The sequence below is a fragment of the Chionomys nivalis genome, chromosome 3 (genome assembly GCF_950005125.1).
Source record: "Chionomys nivalis chromosome 3, mChiNiv1.1, whole genome shotgun sequence".
NCBI classification, from domain to species: Eukaryota; Metazoa; Chordata; class Mammalia; order Rodentia; family Cricetidae; genus Chionomys; species Chionomys nivalis.
In genome coordinates this window covers 72,697,073-72,714,067 of record NC_080088.1, presented here as the reverse complement: position 1 = coordinate 72,714,067, position 16,995 = coordinate 72,697,073, and the positions used below count along the sequence as shown (strand labels likewise).

Here is a 16,995-nt window from a genome sequence, read left to right as displayed (position 1 = left end):
TAATTTAAGACCGAATGTGGAGGGGAGTGAAGGGGCCGTGGGGAAGGGACTGCAGTGCGCAGAGCGGAAAAGCATGACCATCCAGTGTGTGTCAGCATCAGCTAGCGGTTCATTCTTAGAGCTGACTGCTCACTAATGGTTAGTTCTATGAGTAGGCAGAGGTAAAGGCTGGCACACCCAAGGCCTTAACTGGAAGGGAAAGGGGCAGAGTTAGGGCTTCCAGAGGAGAGCTTTTTGCTTTGTTTCCCTTTAAATCATGTGAGTCTCTCTACATTGGCTAGCCTCTCATCCTGGGATTCTCCTGTCTCTACCACCTGAGTAGCTGGGATTAGCTGGAACTGTAGGTGTCTGCTCCAGTTTTTTGTGCTTCTTGATGCTAATGGACAGGTGAATGTGTCCTTCTTGGTGCTAACAATCAGTACAGTGGAGTCTCACTGGGTACACAAACCCTATGCCCATCAGTGGATGGCCAACACTAAACAAACTCAGTGGCAGCTTTTGAGATTTATTGTTTCATATGGCTTTGTTTGGGCATTTTTTTAACCTTACTGGTAATTTACTTGTATATTATGGTTTCTCATTTTGTATTCTTATGGCTGTGTGTGTGGGGGGGGGGGGGGAAATATGCTTTTTCTTCTACTTTTTAAAAAATCTGATTTGTTTTTATTTTCCTTTTTGTTTCTGCTTTGTTTGTTTGTTTTTGAGACAGGGTTTCTATGTATCTTTGAAGCCTGCCTTGGAACTAGCTCTTATAGACCAGGCTGACCTCAAACTCACAGAGATCCCCCTGCCTCTGCCTCCTGAGTGCTGGGATTAAAGGCGTGCGCCACCACCCGGCCTTTTCTCTTTGTTTCTAAAGAGAGAGAAAGAAGGTATGGAGTGGGAAGGCTCTCAGAGGAGTTTGGGGAAGGGAAATTGTGATCAGAATATATTGTATTAAAAGTTTCTATTTTCAATTAAAAAACAAAGTAAGGTGAATGAAAATAAGTTGTGTACAAAGCTTGTGAACCTGCCTTAATCGTGGCAAGCAGTTCTTGTGTTTGGTTACAATGACAAGTGCAGCAAGGGGCTTGAAGCAGTTGAATGTCCAGAGCCACCAGGGTGATTCTGTAGTCATTAGTCATTACCCTAGTGTGACGAAGGGAGCAAGAGAAACCACTTCGAGGGGCTGACTCTGTGTATCTCAGATAATAAATATTCATAAATGTCTTTGTTAAGAAGGTAGTTTCTCTCTAGTCAGGAATGTTGGGCATGGTGACTTATGCCTAGAATCCCTGTACTTAAAGCTGAGGCAGGAGGATTGCTATGAATTATAGGCCGTCCTGAGCTGCAGAGTAAGACTTTATCTCCAAAACCAGACAAGAATTCCTCTGGAAGACCCTGGCCATGATCTCTTTGGGTCTGTGGGTTGAGGTTGCATAGGTAATGTTGGGCTGCAGCTGTTGAGATGTCCCCCGTGGGCAGTGTCTTTACCACTCACTGGGACGGTGTCCTTCATCTGATTACTATTCTTTTGAATACTAAAGCTCTTTCTGAACTGGAGATGCTTTTTATATCAAAAACCACAACCTCGACAAAGACCTTCATGTAGCTGGGGTTTATTAAATTAGGGTGTGGCTTCAGCATTTCCCTGATGATTCTTTTGAATAGCTCTGTTCATAGCAAGTTTTGTATTAAGCACAACAGCAAATAACTCTATCAAAGAAAGGATTGATAACTTTAATGTTATTGATTATTTTCTAAAATATTGTGCTTTAAAATGATGATGATTTTTCTGTTTGAATTTAGAAACTGTTCAAAGTCATTGCCCCTCCTCTGAATGCAGGAAAAACTCTTACAGGTATGACTCTTTGTTACGTTGTGACTGACATATTTGATGGGGGCACATATGCTCCACAGTGCACATGTGGAGGTCAGCGGGCAGCTCTGCAGAGTCCTCTGCTTCTCCCCTTCCACCTTCACTTGGGTTTTCAGGTCAGACTCAGGCCACCAGGCTCAGACAACACGCGTTTTCACCCCACACCCAGCTGTCTTGCTGGCCCTCCCCCACCTTTCTTCTAGAGACAGGGTTTCTGTCTGAACCCGGAGTTGTCGGACTGGGTAGTGCTGGCAAGCCAGTTCTGGGGTGTGCGTGGCAGTGCTGAAGCTACAGTGTGCTTTTCTATGGTTGCTGGGGATCCAAGCTTAGGCTCTCATGCTTGCACAGCGAGCGCTTCACCACTGAACCATGCTGCCAGCCCCTCCTACATTTTATTCTGATATGGATTTCCTATTTCATTAGAAAAAGCGCATCATTATGTGTCTGCCTTTTGAACTGTAGTGAGATTTATTTTATGGCTGAGTGTCTGGTCTGTTTTAGAGGTGTTTCAAATACACCTGGGAACGTGTTGAAAGTATTCTGTTTGGTGGGATTTTCTGGTATTGGATTATGGTTTTGTGCAAGTCTTCCAGGTCCTGCCTGTCTTCTGTAATTGCTTTATTGAAAACTGGTACAGAGATCTTTACTGTTGTTTCATTGCTCTGTTTCATGCCTTAGTTCTTCCAGTTTTTATAGCTAACATTCAGAAAATGTTTATCATTTGTATGAATGACAGTTTCATGGGACATCTTCAAATTGCTTATATCTGTGATGATATTTAATGTTTCAAATTTAATGTAGCCTAACTCCTTTTGTGAAGTAATTCCTAAAGACTTGGTAACTGTTATCAGAATGCCTTTTGTTCATGGTAAATAACCTGGTAGCATTTTATATCAAAATTACTTTAGTTCAAATGGGAAAGTAGATTCCCGCCAGACTCTCCTAATTGCCATTTAGCTGAACTGAAGCAACAGTATAATTAATTTTTTATTGCTTTTCAAAAGTTTGTGAGCTGCATTGAAGGTTTTGACTCCATGTGGAAGTTGCTGTTTATGAAAATTGCTAAGTCACACAGTGCAAGCATTAGGAAGAAGCATTTGTACTTGGGAAACTCAGAAGACAAACCCGAGAAGGACTTTGCTTACTCAGAGGCCACCTACTCCACCAGGGGCAGGCACACCAGCTTCTGCTCAGGCCACCCAGAGATAAGCTACGGCCACCAAACTGTGCACAAAAAACCCATTCTCCACAGTTTAAAAACTGTGGTCTTCGTGCAATCAGAGAGAAATGTCAGTGCATCTCCCGCTAGGGCTCCTTTGCTGTTCTGTGGGTCTTTTCTGTCTCTCGCCAACAGTAACTGCACAGATTAGTGCTTCCCCTTTCACTCCTACCCACCCTTTCAGCCCTCTGGTGGCTGCTTTCATTAAGTCTGTGCAGGATCTACACTCTGTAGCCAGTGGTACAGTTCCAGGGGTTGACAGTGTCAGTGTGGTGATTTGAAAGAGCATGGCCCCCAAAGGGAGTGGCACTATTAGGAGGTGTGGCTTTGGCAGAGTAGGGGTGGTCTTTTTGGAGGAAGTGTGTCACTGTGGAGGCGGGCTTTGTAGTCTCATATGCTCAAGCCATGCCCAGTGGCTTAGACCACTTCCTGTTGCCTGTGGAAGATGTAGAGCTCTCAGCTCCCTCTCCAGCGCCATGTCTGCCTGCACACCACCATGTCCCACCATGTTAATAAGAGACTAAACCTCTGAACTGTAAGCTGCCACCTCATTGAAATGCTTTCCTTTCTAAGAGTTGCTGTGGTCATGGTGTCTCCTCACAGCGATAGAAGTCCTACCTAAGACCATCAGAACCTGTTGATCTTTATCTGGGTCCTTGTCCCCCTAGCGTCTTTGACCAGGAATCTCACGTGACATTTGTCCGTCTGTTGTTTTTTTTCTAGTTAACAAACTGGTAGATAGTAGGTGACAAGATCAGATATGGATTTCACACCTCTGATAAAGTGCTCATCATAGCCTAGGCACTAACGTGGTCCTGTGGTGCATGCCCTCTTCTGAGTTCATCTGAGGCAGCCCCGGACTAGGATGATGGTGTTCTCAGCCACCGTCAGCTCCTCACCACATTGTCCCCATCACCTTTCCTTCTGAAAATGCCACCCACAATCCTGTTGCCACTTTCTCATCAGGGACACAGAGTCTCGACCCAGTCATGGCAGACGGTGCATTTTAAGGTGATTGTTTTCTGCCTTCCTGCATTGTTTCAGTAGTTGTCTTGGTTCTTCCTGAGTCTTCAGATCTGGACGTCCAATAGTGTGGAGCTGACTCTGCTGGGACTTGTGAGGACCTCACTTCACGGTAACTGTCTACAATGGCAGAAGGTCATGGCCCTGAGACTGACTGCACCCAAGAATATCAGACCATGCCCCTCCCCTAATAGTGGTCAGGGAGACCTACTTGATTCTTTTGTTTAGGAGTTTTCAGTTTCCTGACAGGTTAGAGTTTTCCTTTGGCCTTCATGGGCAGAGCTTCAGCGTCGGCCTCTGGTCTTCCCTGGGTGTGTGCAGCTCTCAAGTGTGCTGTGCTGCTGGGATCCCAGGAGTACATTGGGTTTTTAAACCCTTGCAGATTCATCCTTCTTAGTCCTCAGTGATAGCAGTGCCTCAGGCAGCTGCGGCGGTTCTTCTCACAGTGCCCCAGGAGCAGTGCTCTCCTCTCGGAAGGGTGCTGGGTCTGGGTAAGAACGGTCGTGTGGAGGCTCTGGATTCTGCTGTTTCCCCCTGAGTAGTTCCTCGTTCGTTTTGTCGGGCAGCAGTAGTAAGAATGGCTCCTAAGGGAGCTGCCAGGTTGGTAGTGTGCTTGACCCTAGAGCCTAAGGGAGCTGCCAGGTTGGTAGTGTGCTTGGCCCTAGAGCCTAAGGGAGCTGCCAGGTTGGTAGTGTGCTTGGCCCCAGAGCCTCATGCAGACTAGGCCCGCATTCTTGGGGTTTCTGTCGGTCACTTAAGCTGGAGAAACTAGAAGTCTTCCTGAGTGTTTGTTGTCTCAGGTGTCACAGTGTACTTAATCCTAAGGGAAAGGCCTCAGGAGAAGAGAACGCTGAGTGTCCTCAGGTTGCTAGCATCTTCTTGCTCTCTGTAAATCCACATATTTGTGTATTAAGTGCCAGCTTGCAGGGATTTTTGTTTGTTTACAATGAAGGGGGCAGGAGTAATTTTGTTCAGTCTTAATCTGTTGTATTTAATTATAGCCCAAATCTTATATTATTGAAACAGGCTTGAAAGTTGACTTTTACACACGAATCTACCATAAATGGATGTGGAATATAGCACTGAAGAATCTAGATGGAGTTGTTGAGTTTTTATGACAAAACTCTAGAACACACTGGGAAGCCTTGAGTAGTGGAGAGTGAATTAGATTTTGTTTGCTTTCTCTGCACATCCACTGACCACCTGCTTGTGTGTCAGACCCTATGCTGGCTGCTTAGAGGCCAGATCACAGACTTCCCACTCCAGAGGAACTCCTGGGAAGGTATGGCAGAGAGGGGCATGCTAATTCATAGATTCAGCTCGCTAGGAATATACTACAGGTATACTCTTCCTGAGATTTCTAACAACAATTAAAGTATTTACAAAATCTTGTGCCAGCAAGATGATTCAGTGAGTAAAGGCTCTTGCTGCCAAGGCTGAATTCAAACCCCAGGCCCACACAGTGGAAGGAGAAAACTGACTCCAGCTCCCAGAGTTCTCTTCAAACCTACTGGCATGCACTTATGCATGCACACATGCGCTGAATCAGTCAATGAAGCTGAACTTGGTGCATCATGAGGTGATTGCTGTCATACGAGTTGGGGTTGATCAAATAACACCTTTAATTAAAGCAAAACATAACTATTCATCTGGTTTTGAGAAGTTCAGTTTTATTTGTAGGAACATCACGGAGTTTTCGTATTTTTGAAGATACTGATAAAGAGATTTTCTTCCTTGAATTATATCTAGGATTCGTGTTACAGAACCAGAAGTCCCAGCTCTTCATTAGCATTAACAGCTCCCTACACCCTTCCCTCTATAGTGTTCCAGGCACCTCACCTTATTGATGGTGGTCCATCGCGTGCATCCTTTACCCCTTAGGCTAAAAACTCATGGAGTTATCTTTTTTGTGTTCTAAAAGTCTCACCAAATCACAGAATCTCTTAAACATAGTTTAGAATAGGCTCTTTAGTCAAGGCTTGTTCTCTAAGCATTTGGAAACATGGCCTCCTGCACCCTGTGCAGTGTGGGTGGTAGGTATTCGTGTGACCAATGAGAACACACCATAACTGCATCTCAGTGGTAACTGGCCATGGTCTACATGTCGCCAGCTTTTCTCCTCTTCCCTGTCCCCAGGCTGTCAACAGCAATACGTAAGCGTCTACTTAACTCTGCACGTGTCTGCAGATACAATCTAATGGAATATTTAATACGTGGTGGTAATCGTCATCTCACGTTTATGTTATTTGGAAACATATTTACTTCCTGTTAAGGCCAACTTTAAGAGTTTTGCCCCACATAGATGTTACAGCTCTGAAAAGGTCGGAGAGAGACGTGCTCAGTGCTTTTCTTTCTGTTTCAGATGAGCAAGTTGTTATGGGCAACAAGCTCCTGGTGTACATCAGGTGAGAGTTCTGATGTGTCCGACTGTACCCCGACTCCCCGTGTCTGAGGTGGTATGACAATATCCTGTCTGTCTAGTGCTTTCCAATCTTTCAAAGCTATTTTACATAGAGCAGGTTCCATGTGTGGCAGTATCCGAAGCTTTTTGTGTTATTCCTGATAGATACTAACTCCCGACAGTGCCCGGCTAGTCCCCAGGAGGAATTCTCTGTTGGTGGCCAAGAGACCTCGCGTGTAGTGTATTCTGCTTTTTCCTCCAGAAGGTTTGGGTGATGTTACCCTGTTTTACAAATAAGGACAAGAGGTTTGCTTCAGTCACAGAGACATTAGTGACAGAGGTGAAACTGTACTGTTTATGTCCCTACTGTAGAGGAGGGTTCATCCAGCAGAGTATAAAGGCTCGGTCCTGGAGGAACTGGCCATGTGGCTGCTTGGCAGGAAGGCGGGGAGGCGGCCGATCCTCTCGGCATCATTTTAGCTCCTGTGGCATTGGAGGAGATGTTGGCCAGTTTCACACCTCTTAGATTGGTTCACTAGTAAGGACACAGCAACAGTTACCCGGCACTTTATTATCATATTCTAAACTCTAGAATATATGGTACCAAGTTGTTTCTGTTATTAAAAATCGATGACGGATTCTTAGAGGTGTAAAGTTTGTTCCTACCCCTCCCCCAAAAAGTTAATTAAGAGACATATGCAGATCTCCATAAATAATTAAGATCATAAATTTTTTTTTTTTTTAAAGAAATTCTGATTCAGAGGTGAAGCTCCAGGGCAAGTTCTTTCTCAGATGCAAACGCCACCAAAAAGGCAGTGGTTACCCGAGCTCATTCCCACAGCTCATTCCGGGTTTCACCCACTACCGTGAAAGCTCTAGTCTTAAAGTCTTGGAGGCTATCAGACCTCTAACAGGCAAGCTGTAGTTGAATGGTACCATTAGGTTCTTTCTCCATGTCAAGTCTGAGGTGTTTGATGGAGGGTTCCTATTGCTACTGCCCTTGAGCGCGGTACAGGAATGGAGGCCTCTGCTCAGGCACGGGATACAAGGTGCTGCTCCCCCATCACCCATGTTTTCTGACCTGTCATCTTTATATTTTTCCTTGAACTAGCACTTGAAAACATAAAAATTACGCATATTTATGGGTCACCATGTGGTGTTTAAGTGTTAGTACGGTTCTCTCTGGAAGCTTTCTGGTGAAACAGTTCAGAAGCCTTTGTAGAACATGGGCCTGCACCTTCAGACCTGACTCCTCAGTCTGAGTCAAGCCAGACTCCCTGCATCGCTCCCTGGAATGGAGAGTTAGGAGGCTGCACTGTGATTGACAGCTCTCAGGTTATGGCACCTGGCTCCACCGTGCTCCCTGCCAGGTCCCCCATGCGGTGCTGACTCAAGTGACAAGCTTCTCCCACTCTAAAAGACAAGTCCGACGTTGCTGTTGTTTGGGGGATTGGTCCAAAGTCCTCGGGGACCAGAGATGAAGACAGCCAGAGATGAAGCTGGCTGGCTGTAGCGGCTCCTCTGGCCTCCCCTCCTCATCCTGCTCATGGTAGCTCTTTCATTTTTATTCTCTCTCTCCCCTCTCTTCCATCCCCCTCTTCCCTCTCCCTCTTCCTCCCCCCCCTCCCTTTTCCTCCTCTCCTTCTCCCCCATCTCTCATTCTCTTAATGCAAGGCATCTCCAGAATTTAAAGGGAAGTCTCTCCTTCCCTTTAAGACCCCATCATGTTCAGATTTCCATATTTTATTGTTTCTGTCTAATGTTTTCTTCCCACCTTGAGGCCCCATCATGGCCTTGAGGAATTTTAATTACAATAAACCTGACTTGTGAGGGCAGTTTATGTGTCAGCTTCCTTTCTGAACCAATCACTGCAGCCTTCTTCTCTTTTGACCCTTTCTTCTGGCCTCTGGAAGTACACGTTGCCCTTATCTGGACTCAGCTCTGCAGAGCAGCAATGACCTGACTGTGACCCTGACCTGACCTGAGTCTGCGTCATGATGGAATTAGCGTCTCAGGGTTGAAGCTGTTACTTATGTGAAGTTATCCCCTTATGGGCCATCAGACCTCTTCTTCTTGTTTTCCAGCTGTTGCCTGGCAGGTCGTGCCTACCCCCTCGGTGACATCCCTGAAGATCTTGTTCCCTTGGTTAAAAACCAGGTGAGTATTATTATACAGTGTTTTTACTGTCTGGACCTCTTAAGATGACTGTCTCAGTTAGGGCTTTTCTTGTGGTAAACACCATCAATAAAACCAACTTGGAGAGGAAAGGGTTTGTTTCAGCTTATACAACACACTCCCTCTCTGAGGGAAGTCGAGACAGGAACTCAAACAGCAGGGACCTGGAGGCAGGAGCTGAAGCAGAGGCCATGGAGGGATGTTGCTTACTGGTTTGCTCAGCCTGCTTTCTCTTAGAACCCAGAACCACCAGCCCAGGGGGACTACAATGAACTGAACCTGCTATTTCAATCAGTAATTAAGAAAACGTCCTGTAGGCTTACCGACAGCCTGATCTTACAGAGGCATTTTTCTCAATTGGCTCTAGCTTGTGTCAAGTTGACATAAAGCTAGCCAGTGTAATGGCTGCAGACACACTGCAGTTAGACATTAAACATAACTCAGGAATTCCACTGTAAGGACAAGATTCTGCAGTGGTTAAGAGAAGATTTAAAAGAAACACTGTGGGACGCGGTGGCAGTTTCAAGTGACGCTCAGCCCACCTGTGTTCCCTCCACATGGATCCTTGCTCCGGTAAGATGGCAGCTGCCTGGAGATAATCGACAGTTGCTTCCAACCCGCAGGTGTTTGAGTTTCTGATTCGGCTGCACTCTGTAGAAGCGTCCTCTGAGGAAGAAGTCTATCCGTATGTTCGGACTTTACTACACTTTGACACAAGAGAGTTTCTGAACGTGTTGGCACTGGTAAGGGATACTGTGATTCTTAAAGTATTTCCAAATGATCAAAAATGCGTGTGTGTGTGTGTGTGTGTGTGTGTGTGAATGCATGTGTGAATTAGGAGAAGACCCCACCTAGTAGTAATGTTCCAGCAGGTGAGTAAGGAGTTGAAATGCAGCTCTTTCCTTCCTTGCATTTTTGTTGGGTTTCTTTGTATTTATAAAATGCTATAAAAATCAGGGTACTGTTTCCTATAATTATTTACTTTTATTTTATGTGCATTGGTGTTTTGCCTGCTTGCATGTCTGTGTGAGGGTGTCAGATCCTGGAGTCACAGACAGTTGTGTGCTACTATGTGGGTACTGGGAATTGAACCTGGGTCCTGTGGAAGAGCAGTCAGTGCTCTTAACTGCTGAGCCATCTCTCCAGCGCAACGTTTTTGTTTTTTAAAAAGCTTTTGGCTAGGTGGTACGACCTCTGATTCCATACGTTATGTCACTGGTGTTCACAGTACGGATGAGCTCTGAGGGAGACGTAATGAGTATGGCAGAGTTAACTGCAGTTGAGTGGACTGTGGAGTCCTGGCTGAAGGAGCCTTCATTTAGTTAGGGTAGTGGCTGGAGACGGCCAGGAGGAACGTGCTGTGGAGGTTCAACACCTGCTAAATCTCCATGCCTTTGATTAGCAGTTGAATAATACTTCATAGCAAATGGGACTCTCTGCATCTTGAGTGACATCTTGCTGTAGCAGCCTGGGATGAGCGAGGAAGGGGGAGGAAGAGAGAGAATATGTTCGTGTGTGTGTGTGTTTGTTTGTGTGTGTGCTTCATGTTCTAATGTCAGAAGATGGAACTGAGATATTTTCTCACCCATCCTCTTGTCCTCAGACAGGGCCATATTTAAGACATACTTCACATATTTAAGTATAGAAATATCTCTGGTTGAACTTTCCAGATTAATAAATGTTCCTGTGACCTCATATTTTATTTTTCTGTGTGAATAATTAACTCGATACTTCAGTGGCTGTCCTCCCTCCCTCCCTCCCTCCCTCCCTCCCTCCCTCCCTCCCTCCCTCCCTCCTTCCTTCCTTCCTTCCTTTGTAGTGGAGGAGAAAATTTATTATTGATGAGAAGGAGATGTAGTCAGAGGCAGGGACATCTGAGAGAGTCCAGAGTGGACTCTCCTCTGAGGGGAAGGGGACCAGGTGCAGCAGCCAGGAGGCCCAAAGGAGAGTAGATGAAAAGCTATTTTGTTCTCAGTAGTTGTTTTTAAAGCCTGCCATGTGCCAGGCAGAAATAGAAAGGGAAGGCATGCCAATCCGAGGAAAGAGAAGTTAGAGAAAATCTGTGGTCCATTTAAAGGCTAGCAGGTTCTTGAAAGAACTGATAGTCTTGAAAGCCCATGGCTGTGCAGATCCTTTTAAACTGTCCACGAGGACAACATGCAGTCTGTTTCCTTCATCAGAAACATAGCAACCATCATTTCTATGTTATTTAGCATTCCTCAGAACCAGGACTGCTAAGTGCAAACCAGCAGAAGATGCTCTGGGGTCTTTTCTCCTCCTGCTCAGTGTGCCCCATGTGACTCAGTTCCATTTCTTTGTGTGTAGTCCTGTGTGGACTTAGTGCTTTTGTAACATACTCCTTTCTTGTTGCCACCCAGAATCCGGTGTTTTTAAGTGCTGTGCTTGGCACTGTTTGGAGGATATGGTAACTCATTCTGGTAATTAGACTTAAAAATGTTGACCTTTCAGAAGCTGTGCCATAATTATTTTTCTTTATATTTTACATTTCTTATTATTAAAATACATTAAAAATTTTTTAAGTTATCATATTAAGTCTTTGGTTTCCTCATGGCATCTTCATACATACATTCACTATACTTTGTTTTCGTCCGCTCCTCTCCCCGTGATCCTCCTCCCAGCCAGTTCTTTCCCTTTCTCCAGTAAGTCCCCTCACATGTATCCTGTCACCTTCCTTGGTGGCCTCTTCCTCCTCCCATGACCCTCTTTCTAGATCATGTCCCACAGCATGGATTTGTAAATTCACACACACGCGCGCGCAGATCCACAGACACTGTAAACTAGGTTCTGCATGTGAAGAAAGCATGTAATGTTTATCTTTGTGAGTCTGGCTTATTTCCTTCACATAATGATTTCCAATTACATTCATTTTCCTTCAGATTTCCTAATTTCATTTTTCTTTATGGCTGTATAAAATTATGTTGTGTGTATGGTCCACATTTTCTCTATCCATTCATCTGTTGATGGGCACCAAAGCTGGCTCCATTTCCTGGCTATTGTGAATTGCACAGATGTAAACCATGATTATTTTAAAGTGCCTATCCCTGAAAACCCTTTTTCTTAATTGTAGAAATCATGAAAATAATTTTTCATGGCAGTAAATGGGCATTTCAGTTATTTCCAAGTACTAATCTGAGTAGTGACTAAGCCTGCGGCTTTGCACCCTTCTGTCCTAAGGACTTGGTTCCAGGTTGCCCAGTTCTGCAGGGGTTTCTGTGACCTCCACAGGCCTGCAGAGTGATGGTCAAAGGGAGGCAAGAAGGTTCAGTTCTGCACAGTTCAGTAGCTGGTGTTGGTTCAGACTTTAAAAATCTGAACCCAAGTGGTTTATCATAGGCATATTTAAGTGCAGAACAACTCGGTGAAAAATTTCCTGGTGATAATTAACTCAGTCTCATGTGTACAACAAATCAGACGTAAATCTCCTTGAGGAGCAAAGTAAGTTAAATAAAGATCGGACATGACTGCATTGAGATTCCATGAGTTGCCTTCTGTAACGAAAGGTTCTGTACAGAGATGAGGGAGAATTTAGTAATTTGTTTCCTTCTGAAAGTAGCAAATAACAATTACTTAACATTTTTCCATAAAGACATGTTGTATAGATTGAGAAAAACAGGTCTATGATAATGGTCTGGGGGAGGATCTGGTGTCTGGTGTGGTCTCCAGCCACAGACACAGAGCACGTCACCAGGCTAGAAAGCATGTCTGCCGCCAGCTTCCTTCCCTTAACGGACAACTCTGCGTGTTTAGCATCCCAGGTGCCCCTGGTGTTTATCTGTGACCGCTCTTCTGTAGCACTGCCTTGCTTCCTCAATCACTTCGGTTGTATAAGAACACTGTATATATCATATTCATTTTAAGGCCTAGAATGGCACGACATGTTAAATGCTGCAGTTTTCTGCTTAATTTCATAGAAATACGTTATCATAAATATAAGACATAACTGGGACTGGAGTGGGCCCAGTGGGTAAGAGCATGTATTGCTGTTCTAGAGGACCTGAGTTCAATTCCCAGCACCGTTGTCAGTGGCTCACAGCCACTTGTAGCTCCAGGGGCATCTAGCACCTCTGGCCTCTGTAGGCACCTGTACTTTTGTAGAGAACTCCCACTATCCCCGCCCCCCGTGTGTGTACTTATGTGTGTATATATAATTACATATAATTTAATTAATTATACAAGTTATATAATCATGCAATTAAAAATAGTAAAAGCAAATATTTAAAAATAAATCTGTTTTTTCTTTCAAGACAAGGTTTCTCTGTGTAGCCCTGGTTATCCTGGACCAGGCTAGCCTTGAACTCAGAAACTCACCTGTCTCTGCCTCATCAATGCTGGGATTAAAGACATGTGCCACTACCACGCAACAAAAACAAACCGTATTTGTGAATTTGCGTGGGCTTTACACTGCCATTTCTGTGGAAGGACAGCTGCTCTGCCCATGTTCCTGGACAGCTTGGCTGCTGTAATATAAGAAGCATCACCGATGAGTGGCCATTCTTTGTATTTGAAATATTTGGACTCACCATACGAGACTCCAGTTACTTTTGACCATGCTGGGGTGGATAACATTCTGAATGCGTATTTTCTCCACAAAATGTTTCTGAATTAAGGGAATTACTGGATATTACTGGATAGTATTCCTTAAAAATTAGAATACAAAGATTATCCTCATGTCTCAAATGCTTTAATAATCATTGAGGCATTTTATAAAAGAAAATAAATTCTATTGTTTCTTGCTAAAGGGGGGATTTAACAATTTGTTTCCTTCCAAAATTAGCAAAAAGCACTTATTTTCAATTTTGTCTTTCTCTCTTTTAGACCTTTGAAGATTTTAAAAATGACAAACAAGCTGTGGAATACCAGCAGCGCATTGTGGATATTTTACTGAAGGCAAGTATTCAAAGATTGCATGTCTTTCTATTGATTGATTCTGTATTAAGCGAATTGAACTTTTTATAGCAAGATTCGGAACAGTTTGTTCAGTGGAGTCATTTGTTGCAGTGCTAGCATTAGATTATGGTGTTTAGTCTTCAAGACGTGAATGAAATACTAGTGATTAATTGAAAAAGCTTACTGTGTCACACGGTTAGACTGAATGCTGGGGTACAGTGTATGAGCCTCTAGAAATGCTTATTGTGGTAATCACTTTATTAGTATGATTGTATGTAATAATAGAGACAGCTTTAAGAATTAATTAATGCCAAGAATCTCTGTCTCTTTCCAGCCTGCGTTGGTTACTATGGTGTTACCATGTTCTGCTGTGGCATTAAGATGATGGGTGACACTTAAAAATGATTTGAGGATTATCTCAATCCAGCTTCAGAGTCGGCAAAGACCTATTTTAGGCTCCGTGCTGTTGCTATGCGTGCGTGCAGAGACAGACGGGTTCTTGTCCTGTGTTGGCTCAGCTCTTCAGAAAGTTTCCATTAAAAGCTTAGCATTATCACTCTTCATCTGCCCATAAAATAGAGGTTTATTCCTTTTAGATTACTTTGGTTGAGAGGCCATAATTAAAATGTCCTCTAGTTATATGTAGCATAAACACTCTGCAGCTGTGATATTCTTGGTGATATACAGAGCACACACACAGTGTACACATCAGCTCAGTTCAGCTGTCTATTAGCCTTGTAAGACAGCAGTGGTGACCGTGAGAACAGAGTTTTTGAATTCTCAAAGCCAGTGAAATCCAGGTGGTTAGTATAAAGAATTTTCGTCTACATTCCCAGATAGTCTACCTATTTGTAGACCTGCCTTTCGTCTATCTGGTATTTTTCTGTGGCTCTCTGTTAGATCACTTGCAGTTAAATTGTACCTGAGAGATAACTCAAAGTGACATTAGTCTATTACCGAGATGTATTATTTTTTAAGCTGGAGATAGGCAATCTGATCCAATAGAGTGGCTTCAGAATCCCCAGGGATTGAGCTTGCTTTGTTTCTATTACACTTAGCACATGGGTTCTGTCTGGTTCAGTGTAGCTGTTCAGGGCCAGCTGTTCCCTGCAGCTAACAAGTCCGTGTCATCAAGACCCAGAAGAAACTGTGTCCTTAAGGAAGTGCCCTCGAAGTTGCGTACTATAAATCTGCTTATAGCACGTTATCCAGATCTTTGAGAGCTACTGAGAGAGACCAAAGCATTCTGGGTTACCATATGCTTAGCTAAAAATGAGAACTTGTGTTTATCGGTTAGGAGGGAAGAACAGATACTAGAGAATGTGTTAGTGCACTTTTACCATCAGACAGACCCGAGATTTTAATGAGAAAAGGGTTTATTTAGCTCACAGTGTTGGAAGTTGAAAGCATAAAATTGGGTAGCCTTGCCTGTCCAGCTTCTAGTAAAGGTCTCCTCGACTTTGTTACAACATGGCGAATGGCATCAAGTACCAGGGAATGTGAAGGAAGTCAAGCAGTCAGAGAGAGATTGTAGGGGTCAGGCGAGCTCCTTTTGTGACAGCTCAGCATTAATCTTGTCCCAGAGCAATGTCTGCCATGACCTAGGTTCTGCCTACTAGGCCCTGCCTATCAAAGATTTCACGTTTTTACAAGTGAGACCAAGCTTCCAGCTCGTATACCTTGGGGAACAAACTGTATCTAAACTATTGCCTAGTATATAGCAATTTTTGCTGTATCCATCCAAGTGGTTTACTATGACACCCAAGATCCTCTATATTTTATAGTCCCTGACTACTCTCTAGCTGGTTCCTTTCCTTCTCTGTCCCCCACCTCCACACACACGCTGTTCTACATGCTCCTCACCCATGCTGACTTACCGGAAGCCGCCAAGCTTCCGTGTTGGCATCACGGCTTATGTTCTTTCAGCGACTCCACGCCGCTTTCCGCCCTTTCTCTGTTAGACCCTGGACTGCCTTCTGTGTCATTTCACACCCTTCTCCGCAGGTTAGGGCACTTCAATATTCTCAAGAGATTTTGTGCTGCACTTGCATACTGCATTGGAATTGTTTACAAATTTTCCTGTCTCGACTTGAGCTTCCTGAAGATAGGCACTGAGGATTATTAGTAGTGGCACTTGCATATTAATTGCATTATTATGTTGTGCTGTATTTACTATATTCACCAAAGCCCGTTGTTGTAGGATGCCCAGAGCATGTGCTCTCCAGTGCCTGAAATCTAGTACCTATCTAGGAAACATTTATACATCGGTCAAGTTGGAATTTGAATTTGAAGTTACAGTAGTCTGGAAGTATGTTCCTGGTGCAGAGACTGGGGCTCCGAAACTCCCCGTGACGGCCAGCAAGCGGCTGTGCTTCCATGCTGTCCTCATACAGTTCACCTCGAATCAATAAGGCGTGAACATAGAGGCCACTGGTTTCTGGTGACAGTGTTGTACGTGTGCTGAAGTGTGCTTTGAGGGAGGTTTCGAGAGGACACGAACAAATGAATGGCAGGCTTCAGGTAGCTGAGGTTTTGGGCTGTGTGGTTGCAGAGAGGGAAACAACTCAGGAGACCAAGGGATGCCTAGGAAGGTTTTTAACGCCTTTGAAGTATTTTGGAGGAAAAATGAAATTATAAAATAGAATCAGACACTTGCTGAGTTGGCAAAGGAATCTGTTATGAGTTTGAACTGCTTTCTTAAAATGTTTGTGTAAAGTCAGGCAGTTGGGGCCTTACAGAGCAGAAGAAGGGCTGACTACAGAGAGGAGCACTAGTTGGGCCCTGAGATTGGAGTCCTAGACAAGGGCCCTTGGACACCAAGCAGGGTGATGACTGAGCCTGGGAACGTTCTCTGAAGATCGTGGCCTGGAACATGTGTTACATAGCTGACTGGCAACATCGATGTATTGGGAGTGTATGACTGGAGGTGTAGCTCAGGGCTGTGGTCTTGGTACTGTTACTTGGAGATGATAGTATACTTGAACAAGTGCCGACTGCCATCTTAAAGCAGGAGGGCAAAGGAAGGGGCGTGTTGGCCACCAAGTAAGAAGCTAAGTCAGACCTAGGCCCTGGGGGAGCATTTCATAGCAGCAAGATCTCACGTCTCTTTGTCTGAGTGGAGGGTAGCAGAAGGAACTTGGAAGTCTTACAATGAATATGCTGGGTTCTACACCTTCACTTGTGGTAAATTTACCCCAGTTAATCCAACTTGACAGCCCTCAACATCCAAGATCTTCAGTGACAAATGTCTGCATTCTTTCTTTGCTAATGGCAGGGTTATCTGCCCACTGATCATGCTCAAAGTGTGTCGCTCTGCGTTTTCCATACGCAGGAACACTTGTCCTGGCTGCTCTCTGCACTGAGCATGTGTTCCATCACTGCTGCTGCAGTGTGGGACCTTCCTCCCATGGG

The 16,995-nt window shown here is 44.4% G+C and overlaps 1 protein-coding gene across 1 annotated transcript in view; it reads left to right on the top strand.

Annotated features, from left to right (window-relative positions):
* The window catches only part of Vps8 (VPS8 subunit of CORVET complex), a 218,506-nt gene that overhangs the window by 91,680 nt on the left and 109,831 nt on the right, over positions 1 to 16,995 (top strand). The window contains exons 24-28 of the mRNA XM_057764343.1: positions 1,789 to 1,840; positions 6,463 to 6,505; positions 8,586 to 8,658; positions 9,300 to 9,419; positions 13,513 to 13,584. Of these exons, the coding sequence (XP_057620326.1) occupies positions 1,789 to 1,840; positions 6,463 to 6,505; positions 8,586 to 8,658; positions 9,300 to 9,419; positions 13,513 to 13,584 (360 nt within the window). The remainder of the gene's footprint in view (positions 1 to 1,788; positions 1,841 to 6,462; positions 6,506 to 8,585; positions 8,659 to 9,299; positions 9,420 to 13,512; positions 13,585 to 16,995) is intronic.